Source organism: Rhipicephalus sanguineus, chromosome 10 (assembly GCF_013339695.2).
Source record: "Rhipicephalus sanguineus isolate Rsan-2018 chromosome 10, BIME_Rsan_1.4, whole genome shotgun sequence".
Lineage (NCBI taxonomy): Eukaryota > Metazoa > Arthropoda > Arachnida > Ixodida > Ixodidae > Rhipicephalus > Rhipicephalus sanguineus.
The window spans coordinates 11274445-11294039 of record NC_051185.1 but is presented as its reverse complement, the minus strand read 5'-3'; the positions used below and the strand labels follow the sequence as shown (position 1 = coordinate 11294039).

Genomic DNA, 19595 nt, shown 5'->3' with positions numbered 1-19595 from the left:
GGTTATCATGGGTCAACAACGTGAATAAGCTGTGCTGTAGGGGGTGAGGGAGGGAGGGCGAATACCATCGTCATTTTTCGGGCTTTTGCGGTCTATCTTCACGTGCCGTTTCCCGCATTGGCGTAGCCAGGGGGGCCGGGGAGTTCAAAGACCCCCCACCCCCCGGAAATTTTTCAACTTTGGATGTGTATATATACATGTTCACGCACGAACATACATAAAGAGTGACTGAACCCCTACCCCCTCCCCCCCCTAAAAAAATTTTTTTTTCTGGCTACGCCTCTAGTTTCCCTAACAAAATCCACGAGAGAAACATGCGAGAGCCGGCTGTGTGTCATGAGAGAAGATAGGGTGTGCATTCAGTGGGCGTCATGCAGAGCAGTCAATGGTGCACTAAGATGCATTGCAGAGCTTCTGCTGCCTTCTAAAACATTGATAAACACACAAGACGAGCCAGTAAAAAACGACCTGCAGACTGATATGCTGTCGCTTACCACGTATATCGGTTCATCGAATGCCTTCTACTTTTCGTTTATGGCGTCATTTTTTAAAAATATCTCGCATTTACATGTTGATTGTTGGTATGCAACGGATTCTCGAGCTCAGGGTAATTAGGGCCCTTAGGTGAGCACTCAAGACGACCACATCGATGAACTGATGAAGGGACTGCTCAACTTGCTTTCTCTAAATACGGAGGCTTTGTCAGCACAGACAACTTTCCCTCCTTGTCCGATGACCCTGTGCACAGTTCATGGTGTAAGGATAAGATACAATTTGGCACAGACATACACTGCTAGATGCAGGCTTACACACCTGTCACACTTCTGTTGGAGTGCCAAGCTGAAAATTAATCGGATGTTAGCTAGATCTGATAAGGAACTCTTTTTTGAAGCAAATTTGGGGTCGACGCTGAATGTTTGTCTCACGAACTCCGCAATAGTGACATCATCGCAAATGCAGACAACACCCTCCGTACTCTGCTTGGCAGGTACCTCTCACAAGGTTCATACAGGTTTCAAAGGAGAAAATTGAAGGATATTCAAGGAATTTCAAGGGGCTGTCACACGTTTTTCAAGGACTAAAAAAACGGCATCCAAATGAGGATTTTTCTAACAATGTTCAAATTCTGACTAAATTTATTGCACATATACATATACAGTTGAAACTCAATTTAATGAAGTCATCACCACGCTCAAATTATTTTCTTAAATCAAGAAGTTTGTAAAATCAACAAAGGGGCTTTTTAGTCCTTAGAAACATAAAATAGAAACAGAGGCACACAAAATCTACTAAGGCATTGTTTTTGCTGCTAAGCCACGCGTGTTCGTGTGAAAAGTCTGTTCAGGTGTACCAAACATTGAACCCCACGTCCAGGCGATGCAGGCCACGTAGACCGTCACGTGAAATATGGTATGCAGCCGAAATGCAAAGACTGGGAGAACGAATGCAGTCATATGCGAGCAAGAAAGTTGCAAGGAGACGGTCAGTGTCGTCTGTCACATGAATCATGAAATAACAAAAGTGCTCCTGTGGGAGCATCGAGAGGAACACTAAACCACCACCACCCGTAGTACCATCTGGCACGTAACAGCGCGAAGTCGAGTCCACTGTTCCGTGCATGTGGGTGGTGTGTAGCCTTGTCAAAATAACACCAGGCTCGTGACTATGGGTGACAGATGTTTGAATGCAATAGCTTCAGTGCCCGCACATGAAGAAAAAAGCCATCTGTTTGAAAACAAAATCGCTTTTTTTTACTAATTTATTTCACAAAAAACTGCCAAGTTAGTTTCGTTAATTCGGGTTGACAACAACGTTGAACCTTATAAGTACCTGTCGGGGAATGCGAATTTCTTCCTTAGATTGGGAACTATGTACGTAAAATCGGGTTTTGTTAGATTGAGTTTTAACTGTATATTATTATACTGTAGAAAAAGCCTTGATGCCATCTAAAGTAGTTCCCAACACACAACAAATGTTCAGGACAGGTGCTAAGACTTCTCTAGTATTAGCAAGGCTTGACATCATTACAGTTTACTAACCACATGCACTACCCCCTTGACAGGAAAAAAAGCAGTATAAATGTAGGACACACGTACGAGTGAAGTCGTAAGGAGGTGAGTAGAGAGAGGGAGAGAGAAAGCGACAAAAGTTGCACTGACCGCCGAGGAGTGAAATGAACGTTAGGCCGAGGCATGAACAAACAGAATACATGCAAACTTGCAAGATGTATTGTTTCTGAAATGGAAAGTTTGCCGCATCGACGCTAATCTACAAAAGAAAGCAGGTTGCACTGTGGACTTTAGACTACATTGGTCCTGAAATTCAAGGGTTTTCAAGGACAGAATACAATTCCAGGGCCTTCAAGGGCCTTGAAAATGTAATTTTCAAATTCAAGGGATTTCAAGGTTTTCAAGGAACTGTATGAACCCTGCTCTCAATGCAGCCACTTCAGCTCACCTGCCCACAAGTGGTCCACGGTGCGCGCAACACATACCGAGTATACCCTCAATCTTCTTGTCCAGATGCTGAAATGAAACAGGGCTTTTGCTGAAGCTGTAGGTACAGAGGTTCCCAGTGAAATCGTTTTTGTCTTAGTACTCTGATCTCAAGGTCTTGCAGGCCCTAGTTCCATGGCTGGTTGAAAGGCTAATCCTGCCAAAAAGGAACTGGGCTTCCTATGGTAAGTGCTTAGTGCGAATACTGAAGGGAAAAGCCTTGGCATGACACCAGGCAATGGCAATGCAGGAAATTAAAATACAGGGATGAAGAAACCCAAAGGAACAGTTGTCTAAAGTATCGCTAGAAATATAACTGAGCAAAGTCATCCATCGCACCGCCACTAAGTGAACATAAGCTTACGTTTTCGGCGAGCTGCACCTTATGATCCCCTTGCCACAAAGCTGTTTCGGCCCTACAGATCACAGCAAATTGGTGAAGAACATTACAGTCAAGACTTGCTTTCCTAGCATCCTTGGTAACTCTTGCCATTGCTCAATACAGGCACTAGCTCGATAGCTCAAGTACCTTTGGGCAGCCAGCTACTCAGTTTTGCCGTTGTTCATTGCCAAGTCTATCCGCAAAGACAGGAACAGCTAAGAAAGGGCAATTAAACTAGGGAATGAAATAGCATCCCAGAAGCATAACAGTGTCACTGTCATCCCCTGATGACACAATGTGTTGTGTGGCTTTAAATGTACAGGGAAGAAGGTGGGAGTGCCGATAGCTTTTTGCAGATAGCATAAACATGCACAGCTTTCATGGAAAAGCTGCTCTTGCTTGAAGCCTGAAATACTTTGCAATGGTAAACGTTACAATAGGTCTGTTCATTGCATAGGAAAGGCTGTTTACTGGGCCCCTCTTTTTGTGAAGCCCAATATGCGAGACAGATTGGCAGACGCCTTAAAGGGGTCATGAAGCGCCCCTTGGGCTGATTGAAAAAACACATCCTGCGGAAAGCTGACACGGCTATGAACTGCTCTGCCAAATATTACAGTCGTGCGCGCCGCGTAATGGCCACAAGCGGAGCGCGAAGTTGCCGTTTCCCCAGGCACCCTCTTTTCAAACAGAGGCCGGTTCTCACTCTCGTTGGTGGGCGGGGCATCTGTCCGCTGTACGTAGCAAGAGACATAGCATGCTTATTGGCCGATAGCCGACGTAAATCGAGAGCGGCGTTCGGATCAGATGCGTTTCTTGCCGCGGGGTGCCACCACTTGCCGGCGCCGCACTCCTCATACACGGTAGCCGCACTCGCGCAAGCGAATCACAGCGGGAGAGCGATCGCGTTTCATGACGCGCGCTGGCGTAACTTCTTTCCCCCATGCCATCCCTCCCTGTCTCTTCCAGTGCGCTCGCCGGCACGAGAAAAGAGAGAAAGCGCTGGTAGCGTGCGCCAAACCCCCGTAACTCCGCTGATTCTTGACGGATTCGAGAAATTTTTGCGGCAATCGATTCGGGAGGCAGTACACTCCGATACTGAGGCCATTAGATCATTACTTGGAAAAGTGGTTCATGACCCCTTTAACGATCGATTACACGAGCATGCGTGAAATGCACGAATGGCAGAGATGGTTTTATTGGCTATCCATACAATCATGTGTGGCTGATCCCCTGCCTTCGAAAACACCACTGCGCTTACAAATGCACTTGGGTCTTTCTAGAGGCAGCTCATATGATGCACCAACCGGGTGATTGTGTCCCAAGCCATCTATTGCTCTATCTAATAAAGAGACCAGATTTCTTGGGGCGCACTTTAGACAGTGATGGTTCTAATAGCAATGTTTACCAAATAGTGTTTAATCTTATCTAATGATTACCTCTTCCTGCCTTGTCTTATATGATCTGCTTGAGATAAAACTGTAGGCTCACTTCCTCTTTACATATTTTAATATTTTTTATAATAAATTTCAGTTGTAAGTAAGTGCTTGTACGTGTCACTTTATGAGCCCCTGTTATAGCCGTTAGGCTGCACACCCTCGGATATGCCTCAATAACAGCCTTGTTACAATTTCCATGAAGCACACCCAACTATTTAACATCTTTATCACAGGTTCATAAAAACTAGCAAGAGATTATTAATCCTCACTCTTGATCTACATAAGTAGAACACCAATGATCAAAAAAAGGTTCTCAGGTTTTACTTCACACCACAAACAACAAACATGGATGTGTCCTCCTGACACAGACGAGATCGTCGCACACAGCCCGCGTGTTAACCCTTCTCGTGCTTATGAGAAGAGCTGAGCGGGGAACTCAGAAAACGTCACTGATTGTCACGAGGTTTTCGTGGCTTGTCACACTGCACGCACTATTACGTTGCCTCTGGAAAAGTCACTCAACCATCCAGCCGGCTCAACCGGTAGCTTTCCAGTCGGTGTTGCCAGGGGGCTCACAGGACAACGTCGGTGCGTCGTAGAACATAGATGGCCGCTGCCAGGCCACCCACATTGACGCCATGCACACGCAGTTGGCGCCACAGCCGGCCCAGCCGTCCCACGGCCTGCACACATGAGCCATTGCACGTGACCAAGGTGCAGATGGATCGAGAGAAGACACATATTGCGAAGTTTCTTGACCCGTACGGTAACCTATGCATTCTTTGGGCTCAGTTTTTGTGTGCATACACAGGGTGTCTACCAATTTAACCTTTCCATATTCCCAGATTTTTCCAGGTTTTTCAAGATGATTCTGAGCATATTCCCTGACTGGTAAGACTGTTTGGATCTGTGTACTCGAAACAAGCCCTCGAGGTAAAGATGGTAAGATGGCCAAATGGAAAGATGGTTTTCATGACAGCCACACAGACTGCCATCAGTCAGTTTCCATGACCCAGCCAGGTTTTTCAAAAATTCCATGACAATTCCCTGACTTTTGCAGACCATGTCCAAATTCCGTGACAATTCCCGGTTTTCCAAATTGGTAGACACCCTGAAACACAAAGCTACAGAAAGAGAATGCTGCAGCTTTCACCAGACATCCTCCGCCCAAGCAATCCAATAATGATACAAGTCTTAGGGAGTGTTCTGTAGAGCTGCTACGAAATGGCATTCTGCAGTGTAGCAGACAAATGGAAACTTTTGTGATGTTTGTTCATGAAAGTTCATGTTTCTTGCTATAGAATGCAGGAACACAGATGGTCTTCCAAATGGACGGAGCATGACTGAACACGTCGCACAATGGCAGCATTGTCAGAGGCGCAGGTCTATTGTTCAAGATATTCTTGCACTCTCAAGGCTTCCCAACCAAAAAATGTCAGCATGTTTGAGCTGACACTGTTTGGTGAGAAAGCTGACTCTAGCACCTCTCAGCCATCTCTGGTACCCTATCAACAGTTTACAGAAGATGAGTAAACTTCTCCAAAACTTTCAAATGACTACTGATTGCAGTGTATCACATAGACACAGAAGAAAAAAATGCAAGGAAAACGTATAGTATTTCCATCCCGAAAGTGGTAAATACTAAAAAGTTATTCGTTTTCAATTTCCCTGTTTGTGCCAGTGTTCTCCTTGCGTTTTCTTCTCTGGTGTGTCTGAGTATCGCACTGCAATCAACAGCTGTGCATGGCCAATTAGCCCCTACCTTGGCTCTTTCAATGACACTCCACTGCAGTAGGAAAGCGTGCACGTGCTCACCAGTGACAGGCTCTTCTTGTCCTGCGTGAGCAGCACTGCTCGCCCAGTGCGAGGACGGGCAGCTCGAGCTAGCTCCTGCAGCAGCTTGGGGTACAGCACCCGGTTATCCGGTCGAGATCCCATACGCTTGCCAAAGGGCTGCATGAAACAAGAAGGCACAAACTCCTGGAAGGTCTATGCCAGGGAAGCCACTCTCGATGTGTCCATCTAATGCTGCATTCGCTGGAGCTCGGCAAGCAGCCCGCCCCTTGTTTTCAGTTCTTCTCACGCAACACTTTTTTGATGTCACGGAGCTTTCACAACTCTAGACACAAATGAGGAGGCTGGAACGCACTTCGATGCAACAAATGCAGCCTCCAGAGATCCGCTTTTGACCACGCGAATCTCAAAGACCATGCATGAACTCCCGATTCTATGATCGTGTTAGCCCTCGAATGAGGTTTAATGTGGCCGCCCATTTAAAGCACCTGTGAAGGTTGGTATGCATTCCCTGCATCGTATGCAAGCATCTGAGACACACTCACATGCAAGGACAGACTTGCCAGTTTGTTTAAGTGTTCTGTTACTGTACATTTCATCCGCTTACTTTCTTCTTACGATGGGAGTGTATTGTGCTGGTTCGGTGCATCGACGTGGTCAAGAGCGCAATAATGTCACGGCTCGCTGCTTTTTTGAGTAACTGAATGCGCTCCACCGAAATGCACACGTCCATTAGATAGACACGTCGAGAATAGCTCCCCAGATATCGCCTCCATCATCTCTTCCGCCAGCCACAACCCCAACTGCCAACCACAGCTCGCCAGACTTCGCGCCCCTGTGCACACCAAGGTGTCAGCACCTCTCAAACCATTTTCAGTTGCCCCGGAGGACCACACTCGGGACACCCGCTGCCTTCGACAGAGAGAGCAGAAGAAGCCACCAACCAGTACACTTCGACGCTATAATAAAGAGTGGATTTGGAAGCTTCAGTCCCGTCTTACCTTGAGACATAACAGCTTAGCAGCGCCCACTGGCAGAGTGAAAAAAATAAAACATCAAAGCCAGTCAGTTCCACCCCAAATGAAAGCTGTACGAACTGCAGAGCATTGATTCGCCTGTGTTTCCCTTCTGTTCTGTTTTTTTTGTATTCTTGTGTTTCTCTGCTCTTTTCGCGTGATTATGTGATATATCATATCCTTTTCTGTTCGAGGTGCTATGACATCTCTCCCGCAAACTCTTTCACGGCAAGTGGCAAGTTCTTGATAAAAATATCTCGTAGGTCATATCGTTCAATAAGAATGTTCTTACTGGATTGGAACCACTATTTAAAGACACGAGATGAAAAGGGGCCAAGTAGAGCACCAATTATGCAACATATTGCTGTTAAAGAGCATTGACACCATGGTCAATAAAGGTAATGATTAGAGCTGTGCGAATAGCAAAATTTTGGGTGCGAAGCGAATTCGAATAATAAAGATTGAGTGCGAATCGAATCGAATAATTTCGAATAATTTTCGAATATTTCTCAAACATTTTTCGAATATTTCGAAGTGAAATTACAGAAAAAGTTGCAGAGAATCCCTAAGTATGTTCTTGTGAGATAGCAACATGAAAGTGTTTCTTTTTGCTAGGTTGATGAAGCGCTGGTGGGGTCATATTTCATAGTTGTCTTTCTTATCAAGAATGAGGCAATGTAGAGGCCGAATTGTATTTATGTACATGATTTGGTGCAACCAAAGTGTTGCCGACAACACTTTACACGTGATAGGCAGAGATGCCATTTCCTCAGCCTCTCCTCCTCTTTCAACTTCTGTGGAAGGCCAACTGGTGTGGCAGACAAGGGTGTGCTCCCTTCAAGTCCGGAGTTCCAAATCTGCCTCGTAGACGTAGATATATAAGAACATCTGAAATTTTGGATGCTAAAAACCTTCGGTGTCCGATTTTTCGGACTTCCTGCCCAAATTTCAGGTCCAAAACAGCATTAATTGAGCCCCAACTCTGCCACATTTTTCATCTCCATATTGGAACCAGCGTTTTCTTGAGTTAATACATTTGCGACCGTAGCGGAGCTTGAAAGGCAGCTTTGCCGCAATACGGGCTTCTGATGAGGTGAAGCATATTGAAAATCTAGGGACTACTTCCAAACGGACGTTGACTGTCTCTTGGCTAAGTTCGACCGTAACGGACCTTGAAAGGCAGCTTTGCCGCAATACGGGGATGTGAGGAGGTGAAGCATATTGAAAAATCTAGGGACCACTTCCAATCCGACGTTGACTGTCTCTTGCCCAAGTTTGACCGTAACGGAGCTTGAAAGGCAGCTTTGCCGCAATACGGGGGTGTGATGAGGTGAAGCGTATTGGAAATCTAGGGATCACTTCCAACCGGACTTTGTCTCTTGGCTAAGTTCGACCGTAACGGAGCTTGAAAGGCAGCTTTGCCGCAGTACGAGAGTGTAATGAGGTGAAGCATATTGAAAATCTGAAGGGGTCACTTTCAACCGGACGTTGACTGCATTTGTCTTTGGGAAGTTCGAATAGTTCGAATAGTAAAATTTCAGTGCGAATCGAATCGAATAGCAAACACTATTCGAAAAATATTCGAAATTTCGAATATTCGCACACCCCTAGTAATGATACATTAACGGACTCATGAGTCAACTCACTCAGACCGAGCCGTGATTCTGAGTCTGAGTGAGTAATAATATAGCGAGTTTGAGTCCGAGTAAGTCCGGTTGAAAAAAATTTCAGTGAGTAAGAGTCCGAGTGAGTCCGCTTTAGGAAAATTTTGGGGAGTCTGAGTGAGCCCTAAGGGCAAAATATATTTCATGAGTGAGTCTGAGTGAACTCTATATCTTTCGCCGACCTATGCATAAGCAGCTCGTGCTTTTTGCTGAACCCTCCGGCTTTCTTCTTTGCAGATGATGTTTTCAGTCAGAGCCCCGCCAGCTTGCCTGGGGCAGAAAAAAAAAACCATCGGCACATCGTGCCTGCTCGCAACCTTACTCAAATTATGAGAAGTGCAGTGCACGTAGGGCAACACTCCAGGTCGGCGCCCAGATTGCGGCCCAGGTTTCGCACCAAAACGGAGTGCTTTTATTCCACGCAGGAGAACCTCTGTGATTGCCGTAACGATCATGCAAGGATACCCAGCATCTAACACTCGCCGAACTTGGTCATTAAAGCTATCCTGCATAGCATGCGGGCATTTTCTAAGCGCAGAAGCCAGGCAAAGTTTCACAATCCCCCCCGCTTAACTAGCTTTGACTGTACAGAGTCATATGGCAACAGTGCCTTCTGTGCTCGGGGGCTGTATGGCCAACAAACGTAACCGCTTAAACAAAGCCGTAAATCTAAAACTGCAGTGAGTCATTATAAGGAATTTCATGGCTGAAGGTCAGGCCCTTCCCACATTGCTGAAAAGCGTCAAGGATAAAATCAATTGACTTGTTTAGAGTAAAAACAGAGGGTTTCCTTAAAAGCATTAAAAAATCATTTACATATCAAAAGACTTTGATAACACTAGTTTTCTCTAAGGTACTTAACAAGCAACGATCCAGGTTCGCTAAAAATATGTTGCACAAGGCAGGCGCCACACAGAACCCAGTGCAAATCCTTTGTTACTGCAGATAAAACCCCTTCTGGAAAAAAACAAAGGTGGAACGAAGATAAAATTCAAATAAAGTCATAAATCTACAGGCATCCCCTCTTAACTAGCTATAAGAAGCTTCCATCAGTTCATAGCCAGTGTTATCATGGCTTTTGCCCAAAATCTTCATGCCTCGGAAATTCCGAGCACACGTGCAATGTCGGACGTGCGCAGGCAAATGTGCATCCTCTTTACTGATAATTGATAATTCATCTTCCCTAGCACGAACGTTGATGCACTGTCCGGTGTTAGTCAAACTTCAATTTCTTTAATGAGCCATGAAATGAGCTTCCTGCGCAGCCTTTTGTAATCTGCAGAGTGTGACAATGTGATTACCACTGTTATCACGTGAGTGAATGTGCTCATATATTGACCGCGACGAAAACTAAAGTTGGTTGAAAGTCTGCGCTTGTCAGTGTCTTCTGCGTCCATGCCCAGTTTGTGCGCTACCATTTTTCCTTGCAAGTATGAACCAACTCGCCCAGCAAAAAATTCCACTGAACCATCTTTCTACTGTTTGCTGCTCCAAACATTCTGCGCCTAACTCCCGACGCTGGCGTTCATGGGCAAGCGCGCACTGGCGTTCTAAACACGCAGCCTGCTTGACTTATGCATATCAAACGTGGGACCTGCATGACACCAACGAGAGACATGAGACTGCGTGACACCAGCGTGAGACATGAGACCGCGACAGGGCAGTATCTTTAAACTGATCCGCAGTTCAAGAGAAAAAAAGGGGCCTCCGGGAGCTGTGCTCGTGCCCAAACTTGGCAATATTGGTGTCAACACAATGGTAAAAAAGCAATAAAAAAAAATCTGGCATTTCAGGACAATATCGTAAATGTTCACAGGCGGGCCTACGAGTAACTCTCAATTAGTCTCCCATCCCACAGCAATTCAATAACAATCCCCTCATTAGCTTTCTACACTTTCATTCTCGAACGTGTGTTGGATCATTATCAATGCATGACACAAGGCGAGAGCTAGATAAGCCTTTCAATGAAAAACGTCTCCCTGAAAGTACACTACACCTGCCAGCATCGATGGCCAGCCATGTCATGGAACCTTACCCACCGTGATTACGCATCTCGCACAGCAGCAAGTAGCACAAAATCACCTGACCATTTCCTAAGAGAGGTTAGTTCACATGTGAAGAAACGTCTCACGGCTGAAGCATCACTCTATACGACAACAGTAGAACTATAAAGTTACCTTTTTTTGCCTGATGTTCATGCTTCATTTCAACCAGTCACGGTCACTAATAATAGAATAATTGTTGGGGTTTGACGTCCCAAAACCACAATATGAGTATGAGGGACGCCATAGTGGAGGGCTCCAGAAATTTCGACTAGCTGGGGTTCTTTAACATACACCTAAATGTAAGTACACATGCCCCAAGCATTTTCGCCTCCATCAAAAATGTGGCTGCAGCAACCATGATTCCATACAGTGACCTTCGAGTCAGTCATGCCCACGTTACCAGCAAAAAGTAACAACGTTACAGTTACCTAAGCCAAAAAGCTGTAACTCTGTTACAGTTTCCAAAATTAACTTGTTACAGTTACAGTAAAAAACTAATGTCATAACTTTTCTGTTGCTGTATAAAACTAACATAGATCACAAACCAGATGATAGAGTTTATTTAATAGAAAAGTACGAAGACATGCGGGTAGTCAAAACTGCACGTGGTAACACCCTAGATGAACGGAACCTAAATGGGGGCACGTGCAAGCCCGACACCAGCAGTCGTTGTGTATGCCTCAGTTTGTTGCATCAAGTGTTTAGTTGATGCACCCTTGCGTCAGGGTATTTATTTCTAAAACTCATTCTAACTTAGGATGAGCTGTTTCTCTAAGTTGGCATCTGAGAACTTCCCTCTCTTGATGAAGGATATGTTGCGTCCTTCACTGAATATGCATTCAGCCGGCACGCTGAACGAATTCTCTGTGCTCCATTGGATAACTCTCTTCTTGATCTTGGACAACTTCGCCAGCTCGCTGATATCAGTTCCGGGATCACTGACCCACTGTTGCACCTCGGTTGATGAAGTTCGAAAAAGTGGAAAGCACGAACTGTTTGTCCACTTTAACGAATGCTGCTGTTGGATAAACTTTTTATAATAAGGAAGTAACTCTAACAACATTTCTTGTTAGAGTTACTGTGTAAAAAAGTAACAGTGTTACAGTTACAAGTTCTTCTAGCTTAAAAGTAACTTGTTGCAGTTACAAGTGACTGAAAAGTAACTAGTCACCGGTAACGTCACTATTAACTAGTTACTTACTGCCCAAGATTGATTTCAACACCAATATGAAATAGTTTTCTCAATGCCTCTCGCACTGAAAGTGGCCCAACAAGCGCACTTTGTCTAATCAAACAACCAAGCAGAGACTTAGTCAGAGCAGCTCACCAGGTCTGTGATGAAGACGTCAACAGAAGCAGTCCTAAGTGGCAGGGCACAGACATCCCACTGGCAAATATCCATGCACAGCTGGCTGCTCCTGCAACACCATCGCAATAAGTCAGAGCTTCAATAAGTTAAAATGCCATTTGGTGTGTTCAAAGATGCATGATATTTCTTGGGCCACTACAAACGAAACAGTGGGGCTGATATGCGCCGCACGCAACTCAATAACACCAAGACATCTCGCTTAAATTGCGATCACCAGTAGTTCTGAGAAAATACTGTCCCTGCCTCTGCGTGGTTTACGTTTTTATGAGCAATCAATCATGTCAACAAAAATGCCCCAATAAGCTCACTAAGATGCCCTAGCGAATACACACCTTCCCTCTGGGCTTGCCTTGGCACGCTTTTCGTTGAGTGCGGAAAGGTTGTCATAAGAGCGCTGCACGGCCAATGGGTGGTTGTCGCCGCATACAAACACAGTCTGGGGCCAATTGACACAACCCTGCAAGGATGCCAACGGTGTTCTCATTAAAAACAAGGATGACCCATGAAGACAAAAAATTGAAGCCACTTCCACGCATATAAAATCTGAGTAAACAGCGGAGCTGGTAAGCAAGTGCCACCACCTGGTGAATGCAGATTGAGTTCTTTCATCATCTTTCTTCACTTCTTTCAATATTGCCCTGTCTCCTCCTTTCCCTCCTCTTAACCTGTGCCTTATTCCTCCACACCCTCACTTCTCTTTCCCACCTCTTGCTATACTATACTGTACATGGCAATGCTATGGTTTACCCTCTCACCTCCTCAGTACCCTCCTCCTCAACCTCACTTCCCTTTACCATCCCCTTGCTAAACTATACTATACAAGGGTATGCCAAGCTCCACCCTCTCCCCTCCCCCTATTCTTCTTCCCCACCTTTACAGTACTCAGTTCCCTTTCCCAGCCCCTTGCTATACTGTACGATGAATGACTATGCTATGCAAGGAGCTGCTTGGCACATGTTCATCGCGATCCTATGCGACTCCCGGCCAGCGCTACAAGCGCTGCTGCAGCCAGACCAAGCCGGCATTACCGTACTATTGCTGCACGCCAAGCTAACCGCCATCGAGGCTAGCAGTGTGCATCTGTCCCTCCACTGGCTTCCCTCGCACGTTGGGATAGCTGGGAACGAGGAGACCAACGCTGACGCTAAGGCAGCACACCATGGCGACACCCCAGTCACCAAGGCAAGTAGCCCTGTCAGACTACTCCCGGCAACGACTGCAGCAGCTACTACCAACGGCCCACCCTGACACGCGGGTCGCAAACGGCAAACCACCGCCACCCCTACCGGAGACCAGCCTGGACAGATACGAGAAATGGTTGCTGCTTCGCCAGCCGTCCGGCAGCGCTTGGCATGCGGCACGCATGTATTCTACGGGTCGCTGCTCATCGCCCGCGTGCCGCAGATGCGGCGGCGACAAAACGCTGGAGCATATCATTTGCCCCTGCCTTGCCCTGGCCGCTGAACGATGTGTGATGGCGAGCTGCTATTGCCTGCTCAGTCTCCCTCCGACAATGGTGGAAGGCTTCCTTTTTCTCGCACGGTCAAAGATAAAAGCCCTGCGAGCCTTCCTGGAGTTTTCTGCTTCTGCAGACCTCGCCGCCTTATAGATGAACACTTTGGCTTCGTGCTCCCACCTTCGTTGACAAGACACTCTCTTGCCACGCTACTCACTCCTCCTTTTTATCTGCTCTTCTTCTTCTATCATCTTTACATTCAGAAGAAGAAGTATTTGGGTTTTAAGGAACTGAAGTTTCAAAAAAAAAAAAGAAAACGCAAAGTCAAACAGCGGGCCTTGCCGCTGAAACTGTCACCACTATGGCGGCGATACGAGTCGCGTAATGGATCACTCTTCGTCGCTGTCGGACAACTCCTTGTCGCTGTCAACGCTCTTCGATTTCGGCAGACTGGCCCTGCTTTTGTCCACAGAAACTTTTTCGTGAAGCTTTGCTGTAAAACAATCTTCTGCTTCTGTTTGCGCCAGTCTCGCACGCACGTTTCGGCAACTCCAAACGGCCGCGATGCGGCCCGATTTCCGTCCGTGTCTGCACATGCAAGAACTTTTCTTTTAAAGGCGACATCGTGGTGCACTCGTCGAGTATTTAGAGTGGGCACTTCCATGCCGCCGATGCGAATGCAGAACGGGATGACAAACTCCTCAGCACACGTACGAACTGAAACAATGACAGAAATGGCCGAGGTATGGCCGAGGCGCGTAGGAGGCGGCCATTCTGAAATGCCGATGGCAATACGATAACCGAGTTTTTTTCTTTTCCGGTACTCGATTCTAACGCGCATGCGATTTTTCGACTCGTTTTGCCGAAAAAAAAGGTGCGCGTTAGATTCGAGTAAATACGGTACATGACACTGACTCGAATTGTCTGCAAGGTCTGCTAAGAAGAGAACATGACAGCCAAGGCTGTGGAAATGCTGCAAAATTTTCGTTTCAATCTTTTTAGTAGGCTAAGAAATCTTCACTAATCAAGCACGCAGAGAGGTCCCCATAGAAATGCTGCCAAAAAAAACACAATCAAGCAACTGACCAAGAGTGGCAGAAGCAAATGTCGAGAAGATACCCACCTCCAATGGAATGGATGCTCCGCCAACCATGGGGTCGCACACTATGTCGCTCGGCTTCAGATCACACAGCCTGTGGTGACAAACGTATGACACCGACAGATAATGGAAACCAAGGAAACCATGAGTTAAATAAGCACGTCTTTTAAAACTGAAATGTAAGCAGGATAGCGAGGAAGGAAAGCCAACAAAAAGAAAGCAGTATACTACAGGTGGGTCCGAAGACATGTTGTTACACTAATTGTGCAATGTCCTCACCAAATGACCTAATGCAACACCATTTTCCCATCCACCTTCTTGGCTATTAGTGTATGTGCATTAGTTGTAGCCCTACAAGTGTTAGCCAGTGCCAAAATATGTGGCCGTGTCAGAAGATGCATGAAATCCTTTCTAGGATGACTAGTCAGTAATGACCCTTATGTTTGCACTGGGCCCCCTTTATGTAATACACTTGACGGGGTGCTTTTAAGGGTATTGTGAACAAATAAATAAATCCTACACACACAGGCATAGCTTATACCCCTGTCACACGAACACGCAAAAATTCTTTTACGTAAGCGGTCTTTTAAAAAGTTGAAAGACTCTTTAATGAAGAGGTGTTGCCTCCCAGACACAAGGCACCGACGATCCCTTTTTAGTGCTTTCTTCCGAATGTGCTATGAAAAGCGCGGCGCTAGCTTTCAAAACAGAACCAGTCGAAATAAAATTATATGTCTTGACATATAAAGTCCAAGTGTCCCTCCCCAACCATTGCAGCCGTTGCATTTTGCGCACGTCCAGGGCCATTTGCTCACCGGCGTTGGCTATTGATGTTATGATTCCACGCGCGCTTCAGGCGACGCGCTGAGCGTACCCATGCGATATCTCCTACTCATTTAACCTATGTATGAGAGTACACAAGGAAGTAAGCTCTAAAGTGTTTATTACTCCTTCCACAATATATATGAAATTAGTTTTATGATGAGCCTAGGCGACTTGCTCATTTTTTTTTTTTTTTTTCATTTCATAATTGCTGGCCCCCACTGGTTTCTAGGCTAGTCTTTTACTGCTGTGAAAGAGATCTAGGAACACAGTTTCTTGAAAAGACCCCTTCTGAAGAGGACATCGCTCTCTGCCTGTCTGTCTGTGGACGTAAGTCTTTTGTGGAAGAAGTCTTCTTGCTCAAAAGACTTTCAAGTGCCTGTGTGACAGGGGTAATAGTGCATAATATATAAACTCATGTAAGAGTCACACTGTTTTTTCTACAACAGTGATCAGGAGTTGCCCTTATAAAAGACCACGTGCCGCGTCATTTACCATGTGCTGGGTCATTTGGAGGTACTGAGCCTCAAAACACCACTGGGCAAGAATTTTTTTATTATTCTTTTTATATGCTTCAGGAATCGGTTGAAACACAACCTGTAAGTTCTAACATTTACTGCATAATCTGTATCGACAGGTGAATGATAAAAAAGCAATAGCGACAGAATGGGGGAAAAGCCCATCCTTAGATTATTACACCGGCCATGGTTGCCAAAACTGCAGAGAAATCAAAGCATTGCTCAGTCTTCTTAAGTTTATAAACCTTTCGTATCTCTACTAGAGTGCCTTTCCTAAGTGCCCTATCGTAAGCAGGTGCTTAACCATGTAGAATAGCTTTCACACCGAGTAAAACAGAGGCTTATGACAAAGTAGAGGTTTCTAACTTGTCCGGTATTCCAGAATATGCCAAGGGGCTTACGGAATACTGGGTTACTCGACGATGGTCTTGACATCTTGTGACGCTTCGTACAACAACAATTATAGACACGTTTGTTTTCACCTAGTGTCCTTGAGGGTAAAAGAGTTTCAAAAGGCGACTCATTCGAAATTAGGCAGCTGCCGAGAATTCACACCAGCACAGAAGCAGAATGCACTGCATTTGGTTACAATTACAGAATAAGTATAAGCTCCACCCACAGCCATGGCTGCACCACTCACGAGAAAATTTGCATAGGCCCCATCCAATTGCATTTGCTCATTTTCCTGAAGTCAAGCACCTTAAGTGAATTTCAGGTAGGTGATCTTCTCATATAGACATCTGTTCATGTCACTGGTTTTTGGTCAAAGAACTTTAACTTCCTGGCAAACTTCCGGAAAGATTCCACCATCACTGCTCAGGGAAACCTAATATTTCAAGTAGGGACGACAAACTTTTAATTATTAATATGCGTAGAATTGACATCAACAGCGATTAAGTACTTAAGGTTGGAATGGAAACCACCCAGCACGACCCTCCAGCACAGATGAATGGCAGGCACGCAGCAGTTCTGGGGGCGCAGCTTGTATTTATTTTGATGGCGTTTTTCACTAGTCGATCTGGAGCGAGTTCGTGCATTCCACTGGTCGTTTCAGGGCAACGCACTCCACGCCGGATGGCTCTCACTTGCTCCATCACCAAGACACGGATTCCGGCGAAAATTGGATGAGCGGCACGTCACTTCTATCATTCTGCCAGCAACCTTGGTTGCGCTTTGCAGCGACGACCAAGGTTGCCATGGAAACGTACAGAGTGGAAGCAGGAATAGTTTTCAGAACCAGTTAACGTGACGTGCGCATAAATAACTACCGGCAAAATCTCATGTGGAGCATTCCCGGGTTCCAGTGGTAGATTTAGCTTGGTGCAATCCAAGTGGTCGCTTCAGGGTTTTGACGGCCACTCCAAACCTCCCAGTGAAAAACGCCATTAGGTTGTAAGTGACTACAGTGCTTGTCTGGTTCATCTCTGCAACACCAGATGGCACCACCTATCCGGCCTCTCACATTTACGGCTACGGTATAACACCAACACAAATCTTGAAGGGTGAATATTTGTTTCACACTGTGTCCCCTACCAACGCAAAGTTTGCGGACGCACTAAAGCTCTCTAATACCGACCTGAGCATGTTGTAAGCGATGGTGCAGCGAAGGCTGGTCGGTCCAAAGTGCTCCAAGTGCCGGTGGTGCAGGCTGGCAGGGGTCAGTGTAAGGCAGACATACACGCATCCGGGGTCAACGTGCAGCACCACTTCCAGGTCGAAGTTGCGCATGTCCACGCCCCAGCCGAAGGTGTCGTTCACAGCACCCCCGAACACAGCCGCCGCCTCCATCGAGGTGAACTTGTGATTCTCACCCGACCGGTGACAAGTCACCCGAAACTTGGGACCTTCCTTCTTCTCTGCCTCTTTCTGTTTTAAAAGCAAAGTGATGCAGCAGGTTCAGGTACAATGCATTGCAACTGTTAATGCAATGCACTGAAAATGCATTACGGCACTTTCACTTGGAGCTCTCTCTTCAGTCTGTTGGCAATCATTAAAACACACTGAATTACAAGATAGAAAATATAAGCAGTTTGCGTCACCTCATCACCGGCACCACTGTGAACCTCCTTCTGGTGTTTGCGGAAGAAATCGGCCAGTTCGAACTTGGCGCTCGGGCGCATCCGCCTCCACACCTCGAGAGCAGTCTCCCAGCGCATCTTCTCCACCAGGGGAACGAGCGCGGCCTCCATCTCCTCCTTGGACGCGGGCACCTCCATGTTTGAGAAGGTTGAGACTACCACATAGAGGTTGTCCACGCCTTGGAGGCTCCACACCTGTTGTCAATCGACCACCATCACTTTGTCAACTAATACGTAAAGAATGCACACTGAACAGCATTAACAAATCAGTTTGGAGTTGATGAAGTTTGGAGTTCAGGCCTGAGGTGCGATTCTGGAATTCCGCTATCCAGATTGCATTTTGCGCGAAAAACACGAACACGAAGGGAAGGACTACGAGACGAGCGCAGACTAACAACTGTTATACCAACTGCAATACCAACTCGCCCGACGGTGTCAAATTTGGTAATGGTGGCATTTTGAGCCAATCACAGAGGCTGCAGCAGCACTCTGGGTCAACCACTGCCGATATGCGTATGACGCATGTGCAGTGGCAACAAACATAAGCGATTGCGCACGCAAAGCTTTGGGTACCCTATTCTCGTTTGTCGTCTTACAATAGTTAACAGCCGCGTTTGTGCACTTTCGTTTGTGCAGCCGCGTCTGTGCACAGCAGGGTTATGCACTTTCGAGCATCGTTTCGAATTAGTAATGCACTTTTTAGGATTAAACCCCGCAATTCTGAGCCCTTCGGAAAACAACACCTGACCAAGCTGTCATAACTGTCGCAACAGACGCCGAATGCAACAGCTCGAGAACGAACGCCACACACAACGCTCTATGCGTCCGTCTTCCAACATACGAGTTTTTAACATCAGCATCCTCATACACAACAATGAAGGTTTCGTCAAACTAACGCGCCAAATACGTAAACGCATTTTCATACTATTTACGCATTAACGCCGAACGTTTCCCGAACGAGTGGTCGACGAGCGCGTACCTGCGTTAGGTTTTCAAACCCCCATGTGACATCAAAATAGACCATTTTCTTCACTTGGTGCGCTCCCAGTTTTTCTACAGTTCGCTGGTGGATATGTCACGGTAACAACACAACATTATTGTTAGAAGCTAACTAAACCCACCTCAGAGACGCGGTCGATTGGGAGGTCGAAGAACACGCGGCCGCGCGCCGTCTCTGGACGGACGCCCAGCTTGTCGACGCACTCGTCGCGTGCAATGTGCTCCAACCCGGTAACCACGGTCGCCTCGATGCGGCAGGTCGACTCGAACGTGTGTTCGCCCGCTGGCGCAGTTGACGCAGCATCACAGCTGCTGGTTTCGCATACTACGGTCTCCACGCCGTCAGACATGCTGCCGGTGCTGTCAGACGTGGCGGCCATTTTCAAACCAATGCCGTTTCGAATCTCCGGATTCGGCTTGGC

At 46.4% G+C, this 19595-nt stretch overlaps 1 protein-coding gene across 1 annotated transcript; it reads right to left on the bottom strand.

Moving 5' to 3' along the window:
* Positions 1-4373: 4373 nt before the first annotated feature.
* On the bottom strand, positions 4374-19582 carry LOC119407033 (tRNA (guanine(6)-N2)-methyltransferase THUMP3). The gene is made up of 8 exons (XM_037673858.2): positions 19296-19582; positions 18136-18369; positions 17673-17962; positions 14781-14850; positions 12534-12658; positions 12160-12250; positions 6129-6266; positions 4374-4996 (listed from the first exon to the last, which is right to left on the bottom strand). The coding sequence occupies exons 1-8, from the start codon at positions 19551-19553 to the stop codon at positions 4886-4888; spliced, it is 1317 nt and encodes a 438-aa protein (XP_037529786.1). The 5' UTR covers positions 19554-19582; the 3' UTR covers positions 4374-4885.
* Between the last annotated feature and the right edge of the window lie 13 nt (positions 19583-19595).

Excerpts from the sequence above, each read along its gene's own strand:
- LOC119407033 (XM_037673858.2), bottom strand. The coding sequence starts at position 19,553 with ATGGCCGCCACGTCTGACAGCACCGGCAGCATGTCTGACGGCGTGGAG. Across the intron at positions 14,851-17,672 it reads ATCGCTTACAACATGCTCAG|GCTGTGTGATCTGAAGCCGA; the intron begins GTCGGTATTAGA and ends TTGTCACCACAG. Across the intron at positions 6,267-12,159 it reads ACGTCTTCATCACAGACCTG|CCCTTTGGCAAGCGTATGGG; the intron begins GTGAGCTGCTCT and ends TGTTTCATGCAG.